General features: G+C 46.9%; 2 protein-coding genes and 1 long non-coding RNA gene across 4 annotated transcripts in view; 1 reads left to right on the top strand and 2 right to left on the bottom strand.

The window, feature by feature from the left end:
- LOC142887896 (uncharacterized) overlaps window positions 1–84 on the bottom strand; it is a 248-nt gene extending 164 nt beyond the window's left edge. Inside the window, exon 1 of the long non-coding RNA XR_012926615.1 lies at window positions 1–84. This exon is cut by the window's left edge and continues 42 nt beyond it. This is a non-coding gene — a long non-coding RNA (uncharacterized LOC142887896).
- The window catches only part of taok3a (TAO kinase 3a), a 62,640-nt gene extending 48,623 nt beyond the window's left edge, over window positions 1–14,017 (top strand). For both annotated transcript variants that reach the window (XM_076025801.1, XM_076025802.1), the window contains exons 15-21: window positions 2,485–2,721; window positions 3,693–3,821; window positions 5,100–5,303; window positions 6,169–6,408; window positions 6,790–7,002; window positions 7,467–7,649; window positions 12,281–14,017. In XM_076025801.1, the coding sequence (XP_075881916.1) occupies window positions 2,485–2,721; window positions 3,693–3,821; window positions 5,100–5,303; window positions 6,169–6,408; window positions 6,790–7,002; window positions 7,467–7,649; window positions 12,281–12,445 (1,371 nt within the window). In that variant the 3' untranslated portion in view covers window positions 12,446–14,017. The remainder of the gene's footprint in view (window positions 1–2,484; window positions 2,722–3,692; window positions 3,822–5,099; window positions 5,304–6,168; window positions 6,409–6,789; window positions 7,003–7,466; window positions 7,650–12,280) is intronic.
- Window positions 14,018–14,165: 148 nt separating this feature from the next.
- Window positions 14,166–19,462, bottom strand: pebp1 (phosphatidylethanolamine binding protein 1). Its single transcript, XM_076025819.1, has 4 exons — window positions 19,234–19,462; window positions 18,805–18,914; window positions 14,714–14,814; window positions 14,166–14,579 (listed from the first exon to the last, which is right to left on the bottom strand). The coding sequence occupies exons 1-4, from the start codon at window positions 19,366–19,368 to the stop codon at window positions 14,362–14,364; spliced, it is 564 nt and encodes a 187-aa protein (XP_075881934.1). The 5' UTR covers window positions 19,369–19,462; the 3' UTR covers window positions 14,166–14,361.
- Window positions 19,463–20,432: the final 970 nt, after the last annotated feature.

The raw sequence follows: 20,432 nt of genomic DNA on the forward strand, positions 1-20,432 counted from the left end.
TTGCTAACCAACGGTATCGTTCACACCAGACTCGAAGCGGCGAGCACCCCCGCAGCCGGCTCACGGCGAACAGCGATCGTTTCTGCATCTGCTCTATTTAGTGCGCGAGCCGCAAGCAATCCGCGTCAAGCTGGACAGGAAGTCACTCAAAGATACAAAAGAAAATCCGGTTAATTTTCAAAATAAAAGCAGTTTTGAAAATAAAATACAGTCATTGACAAATGCAATCATATTTGTCAACGCTGTATTTGTCAGTATGTAGTATCAGAGTGCGTGAGAAATCAAACAAACAATATTGCGATGAAGGGGCACACAGTGAAATGGCCAATCTCGCAATTCTCACAGTCTGGTCGTGTTTGTCCAGAGGAGCGAGCTGCGCTGTTGTCAGAAAATGTCAAAAGACTTGTCTGTTTGAGCAACTGGCTCATATGTATAAACACGAGGATCATCCACCATTTATGTATATGTATATGTATGTATATATATATATATATATATATATATATATATATATATATATATATATATATATATACATATATATATATATATATATATATATAAATATGGTGGATGATCCTCATGTTTTGACGCAAATAAAACACAAGCAGCGACCGGCCTTTCTATTGTCTGCGTCTCAAGAAATGAGGAAAGTCCTTCCTTGTGCCGTTGAGATGTCATGATGTCACAAAGGGCAGGAATACCTCTGACGGGTCAGTTCTGCTGTCTGAGACCACCTTCCTGCTGCCTGCCTTTTTTCATGGGAGGCTGCACACAGAGGGCTAAATATGCTGTTTCCTGGAGCGCTGGAGAGATTGTGTGCACGGTCAGTGGCGAGAGGCCCCCTCGGTGAAGTCCAGAAGGAAAATGAAGAGCTGGAAACTGGGAACGTTCACTTGTTGCCTCTAGACGAAGCAGCTCGAGTAGAAGATCAACGTTCTATCAATCAATCAACGTTACCTTTGCTGCTAAGTTCTGCCAGAGACCTTTAGCCTCCCCCCCCCCAGCCCCCCCCCGGAGCCTCACCCACTGCCCCACCAACCCCCCACCCCCACCCCCTCTCCCTCCCGAGCCTCGGGCCTGTGTGAAAGAGGCAGTCACATGACGTGACTCGGCCCTTTGTGGCAGCGAGGCCAAGTGTCACACAGGAGTCCCCATTCAGACTCAGCTGTACCTTCAGCCATGTTCTTACCTCCTCAGATTATTTTCTATCGTCATCATCATCATTCTTTTTGTTATCATTGTCTCTGTATTGTTTTTCCTGACCGAGCATCATCATCGTTTCATTTCCTCTTTTCCTCTGTAATTAACTTTCTCACCGTTCTGGTCTGTGTTTCTGCGGTCTTTGACTCCACCCCCTGAACCACCACCACCACCCCGCCTCCCTGCCTCCTTCTCAATGAGGTATTCATGTGACCCACCTGCTGGCTGGCCTGCCGAGCTGCAGCCCGACTCACAGAGCTTCTCTGTGCTCTGGTTGGCTTGTGTTGCTCCTCCTGCCTCATTCACAGTTCACACGGGCCGCTGCCGCCGCCGCCACCACCACCGTGCGGGGGACGGGGAGGGGGGCAGGGGTCGGGGTGAGGGAGGGCGGGGCCTCCGCAGCTCAGCCGTGGGGCTTCAGGGGCTCAGACGATGCTGCTGCTCCAGGTCCCTGCTGGGCTGTGGTCGGTCGCCACCATGTTCGTCCTGAGGCGTTCAGCCACCAGCTACGACAAAATGAGGAGCGACTTCCACCTGGACACCGACATCACTTCCTGTCCACAGGTTGGTGGCGGCGGCGGCGAGGGCGAGGGCCAGTACCGTCGGGTCAGACGCCACACTGAACCGGTCCGCCCTCGACTGGCCCAATTCTGCTGCATGTCGCCGTCACACATTGATATTTTTGTTATGACTTTGTTGTTGTTGTTGCTTCTCTGCGTTTGAGGATTTTTTTTTTCCAGATCTGGGATCTTGCAGCCTCTCTGTGTCCTTTTTTTTTGGTCAAATCAAGTTTTCTTCAGACTCATTAACAATTTTATTTTAATTTTTTTTTCCAAAGCAGGCTTCTTTTCTTCTTCTTTTATTTTTCTCCTATGTTCTTCCAGCGGCTGGTTGCATTTTTTTTCACTGCCGTCTTTTAATACAGCTGATAACGAAACTCTTGCTTTTCTAGAGAAAAGCCTCGGACTAGTCCATGTCATTTATTTATGGTGGTGGTGGTAGTGGTACTACTAGTAGCAGTAGTGACACTAGTAGTGGTACTTGAAGTAGTAGTAGTAGTAGTAGTACAAGTAGTAGTGGGACTAATGGTAGTAGTAACAGGAGTAGTAGTGCTACTAATAGTTACAATTTTCAGTTTAAAAACGTTGCTGATGCTTTGTTGGAACCTCAGTGAGACCCTCAGGTCTTCTGCTGGATCTCCTCTGACCGCTGACCTCTGCGTCGTCCCCCCCACCCCCGTCCCCCCACCCTGCTGCTGGTCCTGGTGGTCATTGTCCGCAGGTGACCAAGCAGATCCATGAACACGAGCAGGAGAGCGAGCTGCGCGAGCAGATGTCGGGCTACAAGCGGATGCGGCGGCAACACCAGAAGCAGCTGATCGCGCTGGAGAACAAGCTGAAGGCCGAGATGGACGAGCACCGGCTGAAGCTGCAGAAGGAGGCCGAGACGCAGGCCAACAACGCTCACATCGAGCTGGAGAAGCTGGCCAAGCGGCACGCCAGCCACGCCGACAAGGAGGTGGGGCCTCGCCAGAGACGCACTGGGATTGTAAAATTTACAGAGGGGGCGGAGCAGGAGCAGATGGATGTGTTTTGGTGACCTACCCCATAGGAGAAAAAATATATCATGGGATTTGGAGAAAACGTGTGCTTTAATGCGGATTGAAAATGAGCAAAAGTGTTAGAACAAAATATGTCTTTGAAGCCCCACGGTATTTAGTTCTTTATTGAAATGACTCTCAAAACACTTAAAAAACGGAGTAGCTATTTTATGGCTTGCTTGCTATTAATATCATTTCTTCAAGTTCGGGCGGGGACGTTTCAAAAGCTGAACAGGCCACATATATATGGCCCTCAGGCTGTAATGTGGCCACCGCTGCTCAGCAATATATAAAATGAAATAACATAAATAGACAGAAACATCAGCTGCATAATCAACACACAGCCAAGCAGAGCAGAAGATGTTGGAATTTCTCTGCATCAACATCGTGACATCAGACAGAAAAAATAAATTCAATCATCACTTGACGTGCGTCCTAGTTTATGGACTGTGGAGGGTTTTTTTTTTGTAGGGCTGCACAGTATTTTTATATATATATATATTAAAAAAAAACAAAAGCAGAATTGTTTTTCTTAAATTAGCCGCAACAATCCACAACAACCCACATGGTGTTCAAGCTTCTTTAGCTGCTCTTATAACCTGTACGCAAAACCAAACAAGAAGAACAAGATGCGAGTGTCCAGCTGGAAAACACTGTTTTAATTAATAACAATCTCTGGTGAAGGGGAAATAATGCAGACACGTTAGCGTTTCCATAGAGAACTTTTGGGACTCGTCACTGGCCATCCAAACCAGTCGCCAAGCAGCAGCTGCTCTCTGGCTTGAAGGCTCTTGTGACGTTTGTCATAATGTAGAAATGGCAGGAAGAAGACCGTCAGTGGTTCCCGCTGCTCTAACAGCCTTGTCTTCCCCCCCCCCCCACCCTCCAGATGAAGACGGTGCTGGCCGATGAGAAGAAGTTCCAGCAGCAGATTGTGGCCCAGCAGAAGAAGGAGCTGACCACCTTCCTGGACACACAGAAGAAGCAGTACAAGCTGTGCAAGGAGAAGATCAAGGAGGTGTGTGTGTGTGCGTGCGTGCATGCGTGTGCGTGTGTGTCAGCCCTCCTCCTCCACACATGCATGCTCACTCGCCCTGTTGAAGTTGTTGAGTCATGTGACCTGCTGACTGTGTAGGAGGAACCAACCAACCAACAGTCCACAGTCACGGTGCTTCCACCTCCTCCACAGAGGTCCACATTTCACTGGTGTTGACGTGGGGCGTGATGCTGGTTGTGTTTTTATTGTTGTGAGAGGAGTGACTAAAATCACTAAAATGAGGTTGGTGCCGTAACAAGACATTTGCTTTTATCACTCTCTTTGTCATATTTGAAAAAGTCGGACTTTACTGCTGCAGTGAGTTCGTGTTCGTGTTCGTGTTCGTTAACCTACTGCTGTGAAATAGGGGTGACGCCACAGAACGCAAGGTGCATTTAGGTGCTGCTGCGTAAAAATAAAAATAAACTTTTCCTAGGCAAATATTCATTTGACAGAGACGAAAACGAAGGGAAATATGAATTCAATTTAAGTTTGTTTAGTTTAGTTTTCTAAACACTTAAAACAGTTTGAGTTAGTTATCGTTTTTTGTCTTATAATTTTATCTATTTCTGTTAACGAAATTGTTTTTTCAATTTTCGTTTTCGTTATTTCATTCGTTTTCGTTAACAATTATAACCCTGGCCTAGTATTACCGGTACTGATTTTTTGGACTTGAAACTTGAAATAATTTTGTGATTTTTTTCCCTTTATTGTGATGGTGGTGAAACACAGGGTAAACGATTTTAGGCCAATTAACGGGTTATTGTTTTTTTGTTTTTTTAACTAACTATGATACAAAAACAATATAACAGTATAGACAGTATTTATATACTGTATATATTTATATATATAGATATATAGATATATATATAGATATAGATATATATAGTAATTCTCATTTTGCTCCACACAATTGTTTTAGAAAAAGTCACCAGTGCAAAAAAAAAAAAAAAACAATGTAAGAAAAACTAAGCTAACAATGTCAACCGCGCAATGAAAACTACCTTCCATGTTATATAGACAGATACTACCTAAAGAGTCAGGTTGAAGGTCCTTCCAAACCAGAGTTGTGGAGGGGTGTTGGGAGGGCAGTTTTCTGCTCTTTCCTCAGAGGGCAATGAGGAGAAAGCTGTGCAACAAAGAGTACCGATATCATCGCACAAGCATCGGTCCAATACCGCCGTACACCTCAGTATCGATCCTGTCAATACTTTGGTCGATGGACGGCCGCGCTGACGCGCCTCTGCTGGTGTCCCTCAGGAGATGAGCGAGGACCACAGCACGCCAAAGAAGGAGAAGCAGGAGCGACTGTCCAAGCACAAGGAGAACATGCAGCACTCGCAGGCTGAGGAGGAGGCCCAGCTGCTGGCCCAGCAGAGGGTCTTCTACGACCGCAACTGCAGGGCCTTCAAGCGCAAAGTCATCATCAAGAGACACGACCTGGAGCAAGAGCAGATACGAGAGGTGAGCACGACTCAACTTCTGGTTCCGTTTAGTTTGTTTCTTTGTTGCCGCTGTAGATCTGGACACGTCCAGTCGTACAGTCGTAAACAAAAGTTACTGTTTCTATTTTTCCCCTGGAGGAATTACAGCCACTGTTCATTAGCTTCAGTATGTGAGGTGTTTTTTGTCCCACATTAAGGAGATTATTAATCCGGAGTAAAGCAATGCAACAATTTAATAATCTGTTAAAGCTGATGTCGTGCGAGTTCATGGGAAAGTCCTGCAAGCTGATTAGCAGTTTAGGTCTCCGGTGTTTTAAAAAAAACAGAACCAATGAGAAGTGAAGTGGTGTGAAATTCACTCAACAAGCAGTTGAAGTTGTTCACCCTCTGCTGCCCCTCCGTCCCCCCGTTCCTCTGCTGTCCTACTGCTGCCCCTCCGCCACTCCCTCTATCCCTCTGCTGTCCCTCCGTCCCCACGTTCCTCTGCTGTCCTACTGCTGCCCCTCCGCCACTCCCCCTATCCCTCTGCTGTCCCTCCGTCCCCACGTTCCTCTGCTGTCCTACTGCTGCCCCTCCGCCACTCCCTCTATCCCTCTGCTGCCCCTCCGTCCCCACGTTCCTCTGCTGTCCTACTGCTGCCCCTCCGCCACTCCCTCTATCCCTCTGCTGTCCCTCCGTCCCCACGTTCCTCTGCTGTCCTACTGCTGCCCCTCCGCCACTCCCTCTATCCCTCTGCTGTCCCTCCGTCCCCACGTTCCTCTGCTGTCCCTCTGCTGCCCTTCCGTCCACCGTCCTAATGCTGCCCTCCATCACTCCGTCCTACTGCTGCCACTCCGTCCCCCTTGTCCCTCTGCTGCTCCTTTGTCGTCCCCTTGTCCCTCCAGGAGCTGAACAGGAAGAAGAGCCAGAAGGAGATGGAGCACGCCATGCTGATCCGCCACGACGAGTCCATGCAAGAGCTGGAGCACCGGCAGCTCAGGACGCTGCAGAAGCTGCGCATGGACCTGATCCGCCTACAGCACCAGACAGAGCTGGAGAACCAGATCGAGTACAACAACCGTCGGGAGCGCGAGCTGCACCGCAAGCATGTGCTGGAGCTGCGGCAACAGCCCAAGAACCTAAAAGTGAGTCGCCGGCCGCCCCCCTTTTATCAAAAGGAACGGGACAAACTGGCGGAGCTGCTCTTTGTTTTCCATTTCTATCGGCACACCTGTCAGATGGTGCAAGCTGCAGGCAACGCAGTGAATCATTTCAAATTAAAAAAAAAAAAAAAAAATGACGCAAGAAGGATGTAACTGATGAATCTGAAAGAACCCTGGAAAAAAAAAATCAGTTTTTATTCTGCCACTTTGCCATGATTTTGCTTCTCAAGTCGACGGCCACCAGAGCTGCCAGGTGTCCCACTGCTCCTGTCCCCCCCCCCCCCCCCCCCCCCCCCCCCGACCACCACCACCCCCAAAAAAGCCCCCGCCACCAGCCTGACCATTTTTCTCGGGCGTCTGCAGGTGCTGGAGCTGCAGATCAAGAAGCAGTTCCAGGACACGTGCAAGGTGCAGACCAAGCAGTACAAGGCACTGCGGCACCACCAGACGGAGGTGACGCCCAAAGCCGAGCACAAGGTCGTCCTCAAGGCACTCAAGGACGAGCAGACACGCAAGCTGGCCATCCTGGCCGAGCAGTATGAGCAGAGCATCAACGAGATGATGGCCTCGCAGGCGGTGAGCAGCAGCCGGCACATCGTTCTGCATTGTTCTGAACGGAAATTAACCAAATTGAACCGAATTGAATTGAATTGAATTGAACTGATTCATTGAAATGAAATGAAATTCAATTAAATCCTTATTTGTCACTGTAAACATTGTCACCAACATTAAGTAGAAATCAGTTTTCGGCAGCCCCACATGACAAGAAGAACATCTAAGACAAACAATAGATACAAATTAATAATATTATCTAATAACAATAATAATAATAATAATAATAATAATAATAATAATAATAATGATAATAATGATGATAATTAGGGAAGCACCAATACCAGTTTTGGACAGTGCCTCTGACACCACCTGTTGCTCACCTCATGTCTCTCTGCCTCTCTGTGTTTTTTTCTCCTCCTCTGTCGTCATTTGACCTTTGACCTCACTCCTGTCTACTGTTGCCTCCCTCACCCTCACACCACCAGCTGCGTCTGGACGAGGCCCAGGAGGCCGAGTGCCAGGCCCTGAGGCAGCAGCTGCAGCAGGAGATGGAGCTGCTCAATGCCTACCAGAGCAAGATCAAGATGCAGACGGAGGCGCAGCACGAGCGTGAGCTGCAGAAGCTGGAGCAGAAGGTGTCGCTGCGCCGGGCTCACCTGGAACAGAAGGTGGCCCACCTCACTCTCGACACATTGGCACTTTTCTGATTGATTGATTGATTGATTGATTGATCGATTGATTTAGTGATTGATGCTTAATTTGTCAGAGAGGTCTGGAGGTTGTTTTGCGTCCATTCAGTTGCTCCATGTAGACTGAATACAAACATGCACATTGACTGTCCATAGTGTGTAGTGTGGTGCATTACATCACACACCATGGGAAACAAACACATAGAAAACACAAGATGAAAATGCCTCAAAACCTCCTCCTCAATCTAGAAATTGATTTGGCGTTCAGCATGTGGATTGACTGAAGCACGAAAGAGTGTTTGATCTCTTTGGTTTTATTAAACTGGGCGACTGAATCTGCACTGTGATGGGAACACAGTGTGGATTATTGTTTTATTGTGGGGAGGAGATGGTCCACAGTCCTGGAGCAAATTTGTCGTTGCATACAATAGAATAGAATAGATTAGATGTACTGTAGTTTATTGATCCCAAATTAGGAAACTATGCTGTTACAGCACTAAAAACGATACGAAACAAAAATGAATCAGTAATTACAAGAAAATGCTAAAAATAAACTATACAGCGTTGTTGTTGTTGTTGTTGTTGTTGCTAGTACAGACCCAACAACAGCAGCAGAGTGTGTCTCCAGACAGCGGTGGCTGTGACTTCCCACCATGGTCGGCCAGTCACACTGTGTCTCTCTCATGTTTTGCTGCTTTTATTTTTAAACTCAACTATTTCCGTTGCCATCTTGCACACAACGCTCAGTGTAGCCATTGCTTCTTGTTGGGCCGCTGACGACGTACTCGCCAGGGTTGTCGCCTCAAAAGGTGCATTCTAGACCTTCTGTATTCTAGAATTACAACCAAACTTCTGTCGAGTGTATTTATTGCGGGCAGAGCCTAACTGGTATGAAAGTGGAGACTGTGACAACTCAACAGCAGCAGGTGGTCCCTCCTCCAGCACCTGGCCGCTGCATTAAACATGCAAAACACGCAGAAACACCCTGTTTTCAGACTTCCATCTTCCAGCCTCCCACCCCAGGGTCATTGGGCTTTTGTTGGACTTTCCACATGACCCGAGAAGCCGGCAAAGTTTGTGGTTTAGTGTGTTGAAAACATTGAGAGACAATTTTGCATAATGCAGGTGAACAGAGTGTGTGTGTGTGTGTGTGTGTGTGTGTGTGTGTGTGTGTGTGTGTGTGTGTGTGTGTGTGTGTGTGTGTGTGTGTGTGTGTGTGTGTGTGTGTGTGTGTGTGTGTGTGGCTGGAGCTGGTTTATCTGCTGCACCTCGTCCATTTGCATCCACCCACAGCAGGCATTGAAAGACGACTTGGACGTCTTCATGAGTACGCACGCACACACACACACACACACACAGACACACACACACACACACAGGTGTGGATGACAGTGGCAGGCTTCATCAGAGACCAGAGTTTCTCTCTGTCTGTCTCATGGCAATGAAACACTGTTGATGTTTGATGTTGCAGTTTTTAGTCCAAGCTGCTTTGAGCATCCATGAATGCATCACACCGTTGCGCGGTCACCCATGCATTACTATGGAGTAATAAAAGTGCCAAACTTAAATAATAATAAATAAATGAATACATCATTGAATAATTATTTAAATGTGTCATTAATTCATTAAAATTTGAATTAAATACAAAAATCTGTTATTAAATGCATCATTAATTCATTAAAATACCAGTTCATTTTATGTAATATAAATACTGTGTATACATCTATATACATATATACATCACTATTTAATTAATTTTTTTCATGGGCCTGTGTTGCAGTGCTTCGTGAATTTATTTTATCTGTCAAACTCGCCTATCAAAGTTGGTGGGCGGGGCTATCTCGAATGCAGTCTAATCCACTGCTTCGGTCTGAAGTCTTTCAAAACATGGCGGCTTTGTTGCTGGAGGATCTCCATGAGCTTTCGAGGGAGTTGGTGAGAGATGTTTTAGAACTTGCAGGCTGTGTGGAATCAGGACATGCTGACACTGAGCATGTCGCGTGTGAAGCAGAGGAATTTACTGAAATTGTCTGAGTTATTTCTGCACTCTCCAACCAATTATCTGGAATCGATTTGCCTTGACTTGATGTACAGGGTTTAATGAATTGATGACACATTTAATAACACATTTTTGTATTTATTTCAAATTTTGATTAATTAATACATGACATATTTAAATAACGATTTAATGATTTATTTATTTATTTATTTATTTATTTATTTAATTTATTTATTTCTACGACCTGATGGTCCAGTTTGGGGGCCTTTTTCTTTTTTTCTTTTTCTTTTTGATCACATGTCAGGAGTCAGATGCGTGTCGTTGCAATGTGGCCTATTATTATTATTATTATTATTATTATTATTATTATCATTATTATTATTATTATTATTATTATTATTACATCAAGTCTCGCAGACGGACCTTCTGATTTTGAGGTCCCGCTGCTTCTGGTTCTGCTGGATTCAGCCGTCAGAGCTGCCGGCGGCTCTCTGTCGCCACACGGTGGCAGCTTCCGAGTCCGCACTCCGGCGGACCGCGATGATGTCGTGTGTGTGTGTGTGTGTGTGTGTGTGTGTGTGTGTGTGTGTGTGTGTGTGTGTGTGTGTGTGTGTGTGTGTGTGTGTGTGTGCTCGAACGTGCTTTGAACCACGTCTTTCGCAAGAGCTAAAGACCCATTGTTTTTCCAATGTTACTTATGATTCTTTGCCTAAAGCGTCTTTCGACCCAATTTTGACCCCTTTAACCACGATGGGATCGGCCAAAAAAAAATTGTTTTGATGCAACAATGACAGCTGTAGGTGCTCCACAGCGCCACCTACAGGCAAAAAAACCAACACCGCTAATATGAAATTTACTGGTATCTACTTTTGCTGGGTACAGTGGGTCTTGGGGACTGAAGCGTGGCTTGGTTAGTATGTAAGAGCCTTATGTATGTTGTGTGTGACCGTTTTGTATTGTGCTGTATGTTCTATGTTGAACCCCCTTGAAAACGAGATGGTGCATCTCAAGGGGCAATCCGTCTCAATAAATTAGTATATATCTCAGCCTGCAGCTGCGTGGGGCATGGGCATTAAGCGCCACTCTCACACAGACATGGACCCTACACAGAATATGAAGGTCACCTAAAAATAATGGCAATCACAGGGGAAAAAAACAGTAATGATGTAAGCTGATAAACACAATAATAAAAAATATTTCATCATTTAAAATGAATAGCACTATAGAGAGAAAGGAGCTCTGCTCTGTCAAAATGAATGAACTTGATAGGCCCACCAACGCCACCTGTAGCATGTCGAGGGAAAGGGACAGGGGTCGGCAGAGGTCCGCGGGTATCGGCAGGGGTTTGCAGGATTCTGAAGGTAAGCATGGCGAGGGGTCGGCAGGTGTCGGGGTGCGTCGCGGGTGTCGGGGAGGGTGCTCGCAATGATCGGGCTCAGCCCCATCGCCGCTGCTTGCAGCTTCTATTATTATTATTATTATTATTATTATTATTATTGTTATTATCATTATTATTATTACATATGATAATAATAATTTATTTTCAAAGCACTTTTGTCCTGGAGCGAGGTTGTTGTGCAGCGGCTGGAGTTGTGTGTCTGCGGCTGGAGTTGTGTGTCTGCGGCTGGAGTTGTGTGTCTGCTCAGTGTCGTGTTGCGCCACGCCGGCTCTTTGTTTGCACCTGTGGCTGCGACCACGCTGCTCCGCCCGCCGTGACATCACGCACCGGCTGCTTCATAACGCTCCGGTTTCACAGCATGACGGGGCGAGTGTCCGTTTGTAGGCTGTGCTGTACTGCGCTGTGTCGTCGTTGCAACTGTAGGAAAAACCTCAAGCGTCAGTGGTGAGAAGAAAAATTTGAACACTGACTTCTATTTTTTTTTTCCGCATAATTTGTTAGTCACAAAATCTACTATGAAACAGGAAGGTGTGCTAGGTGACAGGCTCTCCTCAGATTAATTAGAATTAGAATGCTTTTTATTTATTCCACATTGGGCAAATTTGCATAATTACAGCAACATGTAGTGTATGATAGAGGAGAAAAGAAATCTATGAATTAAAAAGAAAAAATAAATTCGAAAAACTGTTTCATAGAGTAATAAAGGAAGCGAAAACAAAACTAATTATACGTCCTGTTCAGGTACATCATTACCTTAAGTGCAGGGCCTTTTTTGTTTCTTTGTTTAATTTGTGCAACATGGTGGTGTGTGGTGTGTGTGTGTGTGTGTGTGTGTGTGTGTGTGTGTGTGTGTGTGTGTGTGTGTGTGTGTGTGTGTGTGTGTGTGTGTGTGTGTGTGTGTGTGTGTGTGTGAGAGAGAGAGAGAGTCTTTGTGGCCCTATGATGAACTTATGGCAGCTGGGAGAGGCTCCAGCAGACCCCCAGGACCCTGAGTTCAGGAAGAAGCGGGTATTAAAAATGCACGGATGGTGTTTTTTGTTGGGTTTTTTTTTTTTGCACGCTTATTGTCGTTAACTTGAACGACAGCTTTCATGTTTTATGGAGGTTGGATGCAGATGCAAAGACTGAACACTCCACAGCCATCTGTGTTTTGAAGAGCTCATCCCGGTCTTGTCCCCCCGCCCCCGCCCCCTCTGCCCCCCACACACACAGATCGAAGAGGAGCTGGTTTCCCTTCAGAAGGAGCGCACCGACCGGATCAAACACCTGCTGGAGCGACAGGAGCGGGAGGTGGACAGCTTCGATCTTGAGAGCGTGCGGCTGGGCTTCGGGAACCTGGGAACCCTGGACGTCCTGCCCAAGGACGACTATAGATGAAGTCGTCACCCCCCTCCACTGCCGAGCCCTGTCCTTCTCCTTACTTGACCGTACCTGACAGTGCAGGTGTTCACTGCTGCTGACGCCCTTCACTTAAGCACACGCAAAAAAAAAAAACACACACACACAAAAATCCATAAAAAAAAAAAATCCCTCGGAATCAGTTGTTTTCAGATAATAACGATCAAGAAAAAAGTGGATTGGTTAAGTGGATCCCTCCTAAACTTCTTCCTGCCTTTTCTCCTCTCGTGGTGTCACAGGATGATGATTTTAAAAAAAAACAAAAAAAAAAAACAAGAAAAATCACTGGATAACTTCCTGTAGTCGTCATGTTTCGTAAGAATGCCAATAAAATAGTGTTTGTCGTTTCTTGTGCGATGATGACACTTTTGGAGGAGGGAGAGAGAGAGAATAATGAGCACAGGTGGGTGAGCCAGAGCTGCTCCACAAACATGCATTTTTACAACCGATTAATAAAATAAAAAAAAATCTTACGTTTGATTTTAATTTTTCCTTTTTCTTCTTTTTTTTATCTCAAGAGGTGCAAAAAATAGAGATTCAGCGAGAAATCGCTCGGTGATTCGGCAGCTGCCCGTCTGCGCTGCGTCTTTCGACACGTTTTTGGTATTTATTCTATTCACCATTTTTACGAGGAAAAAAACAAACAAATTTTTTGGATAATTTGATAAGACAAATGATTTACATACAGGTACTCTGCTGATGAACGTGACCATTTAGCAGCAGGTTAAAGGTCACAGTGGGTGAGTCACGGTACTTGTGTTTGTGTGTGTTGTACTGATCCCACTGAACTTGCAGCCAATGTGAAGAGAAATGATGACGATGATGATGTTGATGATGATGATGATGATGATGATGACGGCACATGTGACACGTGGACTTCAACTCCCAGCGAGCACAAAGGGCTTAATGATGTCAGGCAGGGGGAGGGGCTTTGTACTCTGTGTATAGAAGGATTTATGGAGAGCTTTTACTTATTTTCTTAATGTCATTTTGACCGTCACTCAAAACTTTTGTTGGGGGAAAGTGAGTTTTTCAGAGCTCCCCGCTCCCCCTCGTTGTGTTTGAGCCACATTTCTGTTAAAATTTCATTTGATTTTTTTACCCCCCCCGCCCCCCCTTCTTATTTGTTTTCGCTTTTACACAACTCTCAAGCTGTGTATTTTCTTACAAACCAGACCAGTATGATGCTTTATTATTGCATGCACTTTAATTTTTTTTCCAGGTAAAAGAAAGCATGGATCTGTCAGAGCTTTTAATTATATTTGTAAATAAAGTGCTCATCACACAAATTCGGGGTGTGTTGGTGGTATTTGATCAAAGGGATTTGCCTTCATGTTGTGCAGGTCAGCGTCACTCACAGTTATTAGCATCAGAAACTATATTTTGATAAAAGGCTTTTTAAAGCAAATTGGGAATTTACTGACATTTAATGTTCACATTTTCAGGAGAAATCAATGTTTATATATAAAGAATTTGGTTGGCAAATTGGCTAATGAAATAATGTGCAGTTAATTAATAGTGTGAAGCCGCTCCATTGGAGTCCAGCCTGAATTGCAACAAGATCTGTGGCAGGTGAGCACAGCTGCCGACTCAGACCTGCTCACATTGTCAGTCAGTGCTTGATATTTTAAACAACCTGGTGTATGTTACTCAGTCATTAGTCGACAGGATCCTGTCGGAAAGAAAACAGCAGCACCTCTTCAATGTTTTACACCTTTACTGTGAGACGGTGAAGTCACGTCTAACATGACTCAGCAGAAATAATAAAGAAGACGTTTGGTGATGGTGGTGGGGTGATTTCTTTTTTTTTTTTTTTACTATTATTTTTTTTTCTCCTGCATGAATGAAGATTCCTCACAGACATGTGAGAGGAATCACAGTGTCGATCCTCGGGTTTACTTCCCAGCCAGCTGCTTGTACAGCTCGGGGACGTAGGTGTCCCACTCGGCCTGGTAGCAGGTCCCGGCCACCGGCGCTCCCAGCTCGTACTTCGTCCTGAAGTCCCGGATCTTGAACTTTGCGCGGCCGTCCCCGGAGCGGTTGGTGAGGGGGGTCTCGGAGCAGGACAGGGGGCCAGGCTGCTCGTAGACCAGCCACACGTACCTATGCAGACCTGGGAGCGGGGGTTGTAATGGGTATTTAACCAGTTGACTAGAAAACATGAGCACACATCCAGTCCGTCTTTCTTTCGGGAAGGTGTTGGAACTGGTTGAACTGGGACCGGTGATTGCTGGGCTTTTTTCTTACCGGTGTCCTTGGGGGGTCCGGAGCCCACATAGTCCGACAGCACTCTGCCAGAGGACACGTCGTTGCCCCTCATGTTGACCACCAGGAAGTGGTGCCACTCCCTAAGCGAGAGAGACAGAGAGAGAGCGAGAGAGAGAAAATAAAAATATTTAACAAAATAAATGCATTGCTCAAACACCTTAAAGTAGCATTAGTACTGCAGCACAGCATGTGAAACAGATCAATCACAGGGTGTCTGCACGCGACATACTGTAGGTCAGCACACATGAGTTCAGGTAGTGATCAACAGAGATAAGGCAGAGGCAGCGGTCACTCAAACAGAGGGCACTATTCTTCTAATGCCGAGTGTGTGTGTGTGGTCACTCAAATTAAGGCTCCCTCCTCTTTCTCGATCACACACTCAGGGCGTCAACTGCTCGTATTGGGCCAAATCATTAGGAGGGTCCAGAAGAAGCAAACCAGAGGGGTTGAGTCTCAACAGCGACCCCTCCCTGCGAACGAACAATGGCCAATCAGACAGGCGTTCATCCCATATGAACTCTGTCTGGTGTCAGGATGTTCCTTCTCCCTTGGGAGGTCACCAGGAGACTTTCCTTCGTGGGGAAAGAAACGGGGAACCTGTGTACATGATTGCGTCATGTTCAGTGTTCAACATTCTAGAGCTTAGTACTTCTGTACCACTTCTTTTTGGACAAACCAACACACCACACTCTCAACTGGTGGAGTTTCAGGACCCACATTTTTTTCCTTATCATGAAGTCGCAACACAGAATGCCTTCATCCAATTAGAATCATATGAAAAAGACATAGGCCCATTTATTGGGGGGGAAAAAACTGTAAAACCACTTTCTAAATTCCGAGAAACGTCATTAGCCATCTAGATCACCAACATTAAATTGCGTTAAAAGAAAACAATAATAACGCTCCCATTTGAAAAAGGCACAAGAACAACACAACCACTCTTACAGTCTCGTCTAATAGGTTTTCAACGTGACATTCGTTCCTCTCCTACACTGGGGGGTCGGGGGTTCAAGAGCCAAAACACACACACACACACACACACACACACACACACAGTACAAAAAAGCAAATATTTAGACAGTCTTGGCATCGCGGTCTCATTATTAAGAGAAAAAAAAAATGAGAGCAAGCAATTTGTTGAAAACAACAATTGAACTGAACTGGGCTGTTGATCAGCTGATGAACAGTTCAAGACCACAGCCTTTAAAAGCCAAAATCTGTTGCAAACATTTGGTCACATTTGGTTCATTCTGTCGAGACCTCCCGACAGCAAAAGGCAAAAAAAAGTTCACCGTCTTTGAACGGGCTAAGATGATTGAGATGCATAAGCAGGGCCTCTCTCACACATTTGCCCTTCGCTGCTGAGGTTGAATGCAGTGAGACGGTCATTCTGATTTTTTTTTTTTTTTTTTTTAAATGATCCTGAGGGTTTCCGGACAAAAAAAGTCACGCGGTCAACCCAAACAAATGTCACAGCATTGAGCCAGAGGACCATCAAGACATGGGACGACCTTGGAGCAGAATGAAGACCATCACCGGTGCTGACTGCAGACCATTAACGTACATTACTGGCGTGACAGGGAGATGCCACCTGAGACGCAACGGAGGGGTCACCATCACGATCTGGGGGGGGGGGGTTTCCCTTCAATGGAACAATAGAGCTACAGGTGGTGCGGGGGCGTCACACAGCAGCTGGCTACGTGGAGGTGTTGCAGTGTTGCATCCGTCGCGACTGAGGGCCCTCGTCTGTGTGGGCACGACTGGGTTTCCCACCAGGAAAATGCTGCAGTGCACAATGCCCGCCTGACAAAGGAGAACAATGTCACTCTTTTGGACCACCCTGCGTGTTCCCCTCATCGAAATCCAGTTGAGAACATTATGGGGATAGATGGCAAGGGACGTTCACCAAAAACTGTGGCTGATGCCCTTCGTAAAGCCATTTTCCCCACCACCTGGCACCACCTTCCCACCAGCAGCCTTCTGGACACACTCACATCCAGCATGCTGGACTGAAGTTCTGAAGTCATCATCATCATTAACTGATCTTAAGATTTTGATCAGGAGTGCGCACACACACACACACACACACACACACACACACACACACACACACACACACACACACACACACACACACACACACACACACACACACACACACACACACACACACACACACAGTAGTGACCACTACTTTTAGCGATGCATTGTGGGATACATTGAGTGACTAGTGAACAATAGTGAACGATGACATGCTGTCAGTATTCAGACACCACTACAACATGGCGAAGCTCCTGTGCAGTGACTATATAGTGACTGCAGGGGGCAATGGAGGACACAGCCTTCAGACAATTTGCCTGGTAAACACTGACTTCTTTTTTTTCGCATAATTTTTTTATGCGAAAAAATGCTGTTGGGTCAGGGGTGGGGCGCAGACCCCTTCCTCAATGCTCGGGCCACCGAGTTAACGGCCATGTGAGGGCGGCAACGGCAGAGCGTGGCCATGGCCTGCGCGTGGCGCCGCAGCGCCCTCGCCAGGCAGCTGGACGCTGGCGGCTCACTGGCGTTTGGGGGTGGACGCAGATTCTAGAAGTTAAAAAAAAGAAGAAAAGTTTTGGTTGAGGATTTTTTTTACTTCTCCCATTTAACAAACAAACATGTTTTGAAATCTGAATGTGAATTTTTTTTTGTAAGTTTAAAGATTCAAGATCTTTCAAAGATTTTGCATTTGTCACCTCACATCATGGCTGTGAAGTGCTGCTGCGGCAGAAGCCGACTTTATTATGCATTATGAGATAAAGAAAGCATAAAAAACAAAAACAATACAATATAATATGATATATAGTGTGTTTCACTATGGAGCTCCAAGAATTTGCATTTTTGCATTTTATAAAGTTTTTCCACCGATCCTGACCTGCAGATGTGTGTTAAGGAGGTCAAAATGAGGTGGAAACATACGTAATAATAATAATAATAATAATAATAATAATAATAATAATAATAATAATAATGATAAGCATTACAAAAACAAGAGGTCTTTCACCCTTGTGTAAGACTGGCTCCCTTGAGCCAGGCTTTTGTCGGGCTCAGCCCAATAATCCACAACATAATTATTACTTAATAATAGTGCAATAGTACAGTATAATATAATAAACAATATCATAGGTTTAGTTACATGATGCTATTTGTGTTACTTGCGCCCACCTCGCCCCGCTCTGGGTTCCAGCAGGTCCGTCACCTGCCCCAGCAACAGCGCCACCTGCTGCTCAGTCCTGGACTGAGGCCTCTCATTTGCCGCCGCACACGTCAGTTTTATTAGCTTCTTCTAAAAATGTCCTCAATTCATTCAAACAGGGGCGCCATGCAGCACGTTTTTGTTTTTGTTTTTTTCAAAAAAACCAAGCGTCCAGCCCACACGCAGAACTGAAGACGTGTGCGCGGTGGACGACAGTCGCCCCCAGGACTGCACTGGATTCACTGCACACAGGAAGTGTTTGCATCTGCCAATGCAAGTGGACGAACCTTCAATGACAAACAAATGTTCCGTTTACTGCCAGTTTCGGCGACATTTTTGAGCGTCCCCACCTGCTGCCACTGTTGATTCACACCTCCAACACATCAACATCATTGCTACTTCAAAAGGTGCAGTGTGTGAAATTGTGCCATCGGGTGGTTTCAAGTCAGACTGCAGAGCTCGTGAGCTCCAGGGAGCCATGGCGGTTCAGTCCGGTCTGTCTTGTTTCTAGTGGCCATTTCCAAGCCATGACTCATCATTTCTGTCAGAAATACCTTCCATCAAAATGGCTTGACTTGTGACTGACGGTGCGAATGAAGCAGAAGTGAATGCTTTGCTAGGCATAGCACCTGTGACCAGGGAGGGTGGGATGTTGTGGGGGGGCGGGGCTTAGTGGAAAGTGAGTTGTTAGGTTAAATGATTATGAAAGGCAAACTACTTTTATGTCATAGTGATTGTACACTTAATGCGTATATTTACGGGTAGAATGTTGCATTTATGCCAATAAATGATGCTTAGTTCCAAATTTGACTCGCTGCAGATCAACCAGCGTCACCTGAATTTGGGCTCCTTTCTGCTGGGGGCGTCGGGGTCGGTCAGGGCCAGGGTGTACAACTTAGCGGAGTCACAGCCCTCCCACTTGATGGAGGTGGGTCGGTTCTGCACCTGTGGGTCGAAGAAGAAGAAGAAGAAGAAGAAGAGGAAGAAGAAGCTGTGAGAGGCTGCTGCACGTCCCTGTCCGACCCTTCGGAGGCGCTGTTCTCGCCCGGACACACGTAATGCTCTCATTACGCAAACTCAATGCATTGTTGCCAAACAGACGCCAACATGTCGCAGAAGCGAAACAATCGCAGATGGAACGCCGAATGCAAAAAAGCGACAGTGTGCCGCCGGCAGGCTAGCAGCGGGAGAGCCGCCCAGCTAGCCTTTAGCAAGCCTTTAGCATGCACGGCCACTGTTGGATAGCAGGCTGCAGGCGGCGGACCTGTGTTGGCGTGAGCTCTTGGCCGAGCTCGTCGATTTCCACCGATTCGTATTTGACGAGCAGAGCCTCGGCGGGCTTCTCCTCCACCTCCTCCAGGACCAGCGGTCCGCTCCACTGGCTCAGGTCCGCGGGCATTTTCTTCACAGACGGTTACAGAACTTCCAGCTGCTAAACGCACTGCGTAGCTACTGTCTGCAAACAGCACGCGACTGGGGGGGGGGGGGGGGGAACAAAACACTGCTGGCAGCGGTGCTGCGTTCAAGGTTCACCAGGAAATGTCGGTGCGAGTTGGTCCTCCCCAAAATGTGCTCTCTTCAAACGACTGAGGAACTTGATTAATTATACAATTCGATATTTGTTGGTCTTGGCTTCCAACCAGCTATTGAATTTGAGATGCTTTTTTTTTTTTTTTTTTACAGGTTTATAAAGCTTTCAATGGTTGTAGTACAACGTATTTTGTAAGACTTCCTTTTATGTTATGAGCGTTCTTGACCTTATTGGGTAGTTTATAGTCATCGCTCTTTCTCCCCCCCCCCCCCCCCCCCCCACCCCTGTCATGTGTCTGGCCATCATGACAAGCAGAAGTGTCTCTGAATGTCAATGATGGCTGACAGACTGACATTCTCAAAGGTAGAGCTTGTGACCCGAGAGTGTGAGCCACACGGGTCGTTTTCGGCCGCCGAGGTGGCACCGCACCACTCCAGGTAAAGGGTCGGGGGGGACCCCGGGCACAGCGTGAACCCCGCCAGGAAGAGGCCTGGAGCAGCGAGCCCGCCGGCCAGAGGGCACCCACCCCACGAAGTGCCAGGCCAAGACGGCAGGGAGGCAGACACCCCAGGAAGAAGGGACACCACCCAGGGCTGACAGGCAGCAGAACCCGGCCCCCGGATGGGGACCCCAAGGGCAAGTGAGACCAGAACCATTCCCACAACCAGAGCCCAGCCCCTTCACCCACGGGAGGACCGGTACCCAAGGCAGGCCCGGGCCTCCAGAACCCCCCCACCACGGGCCCAGTATGGCGCATCAACTGCCCCCCACCACCCCCACACCCTCAGACGCCCCCGCCCCCCGGTGATCCCCCCGATGTCAGGGAACAGGACCCCCCACCCCCCACCCCGGCCCCGAGGGCCACAGCCACGCCCCCGACCCTGATGCAGGTAGAGCTGACCCCCCCAAGGAGAAGTCATCGCTCTTTAATT

The sequence above is a fragment of the Nelusetta ayraudi genome, unplaced genomic scaffold (genome assembly GCF_046127955.1).
Source record: "Nelusetta ayraudi isolate G7.1 ecotype Tasmania unplaced genomic scaffold, CSIRO-AGI_Nayr_v1 ptg000018l, whole genome shotgun sequence".
Taxonomy (NCBI): Eukaryota; Metazoa; Chordata; class Actinopteri; order Tetraodontiformes; family Monacanthidae; genus Nelusetta; species Nelusetta ayraudi.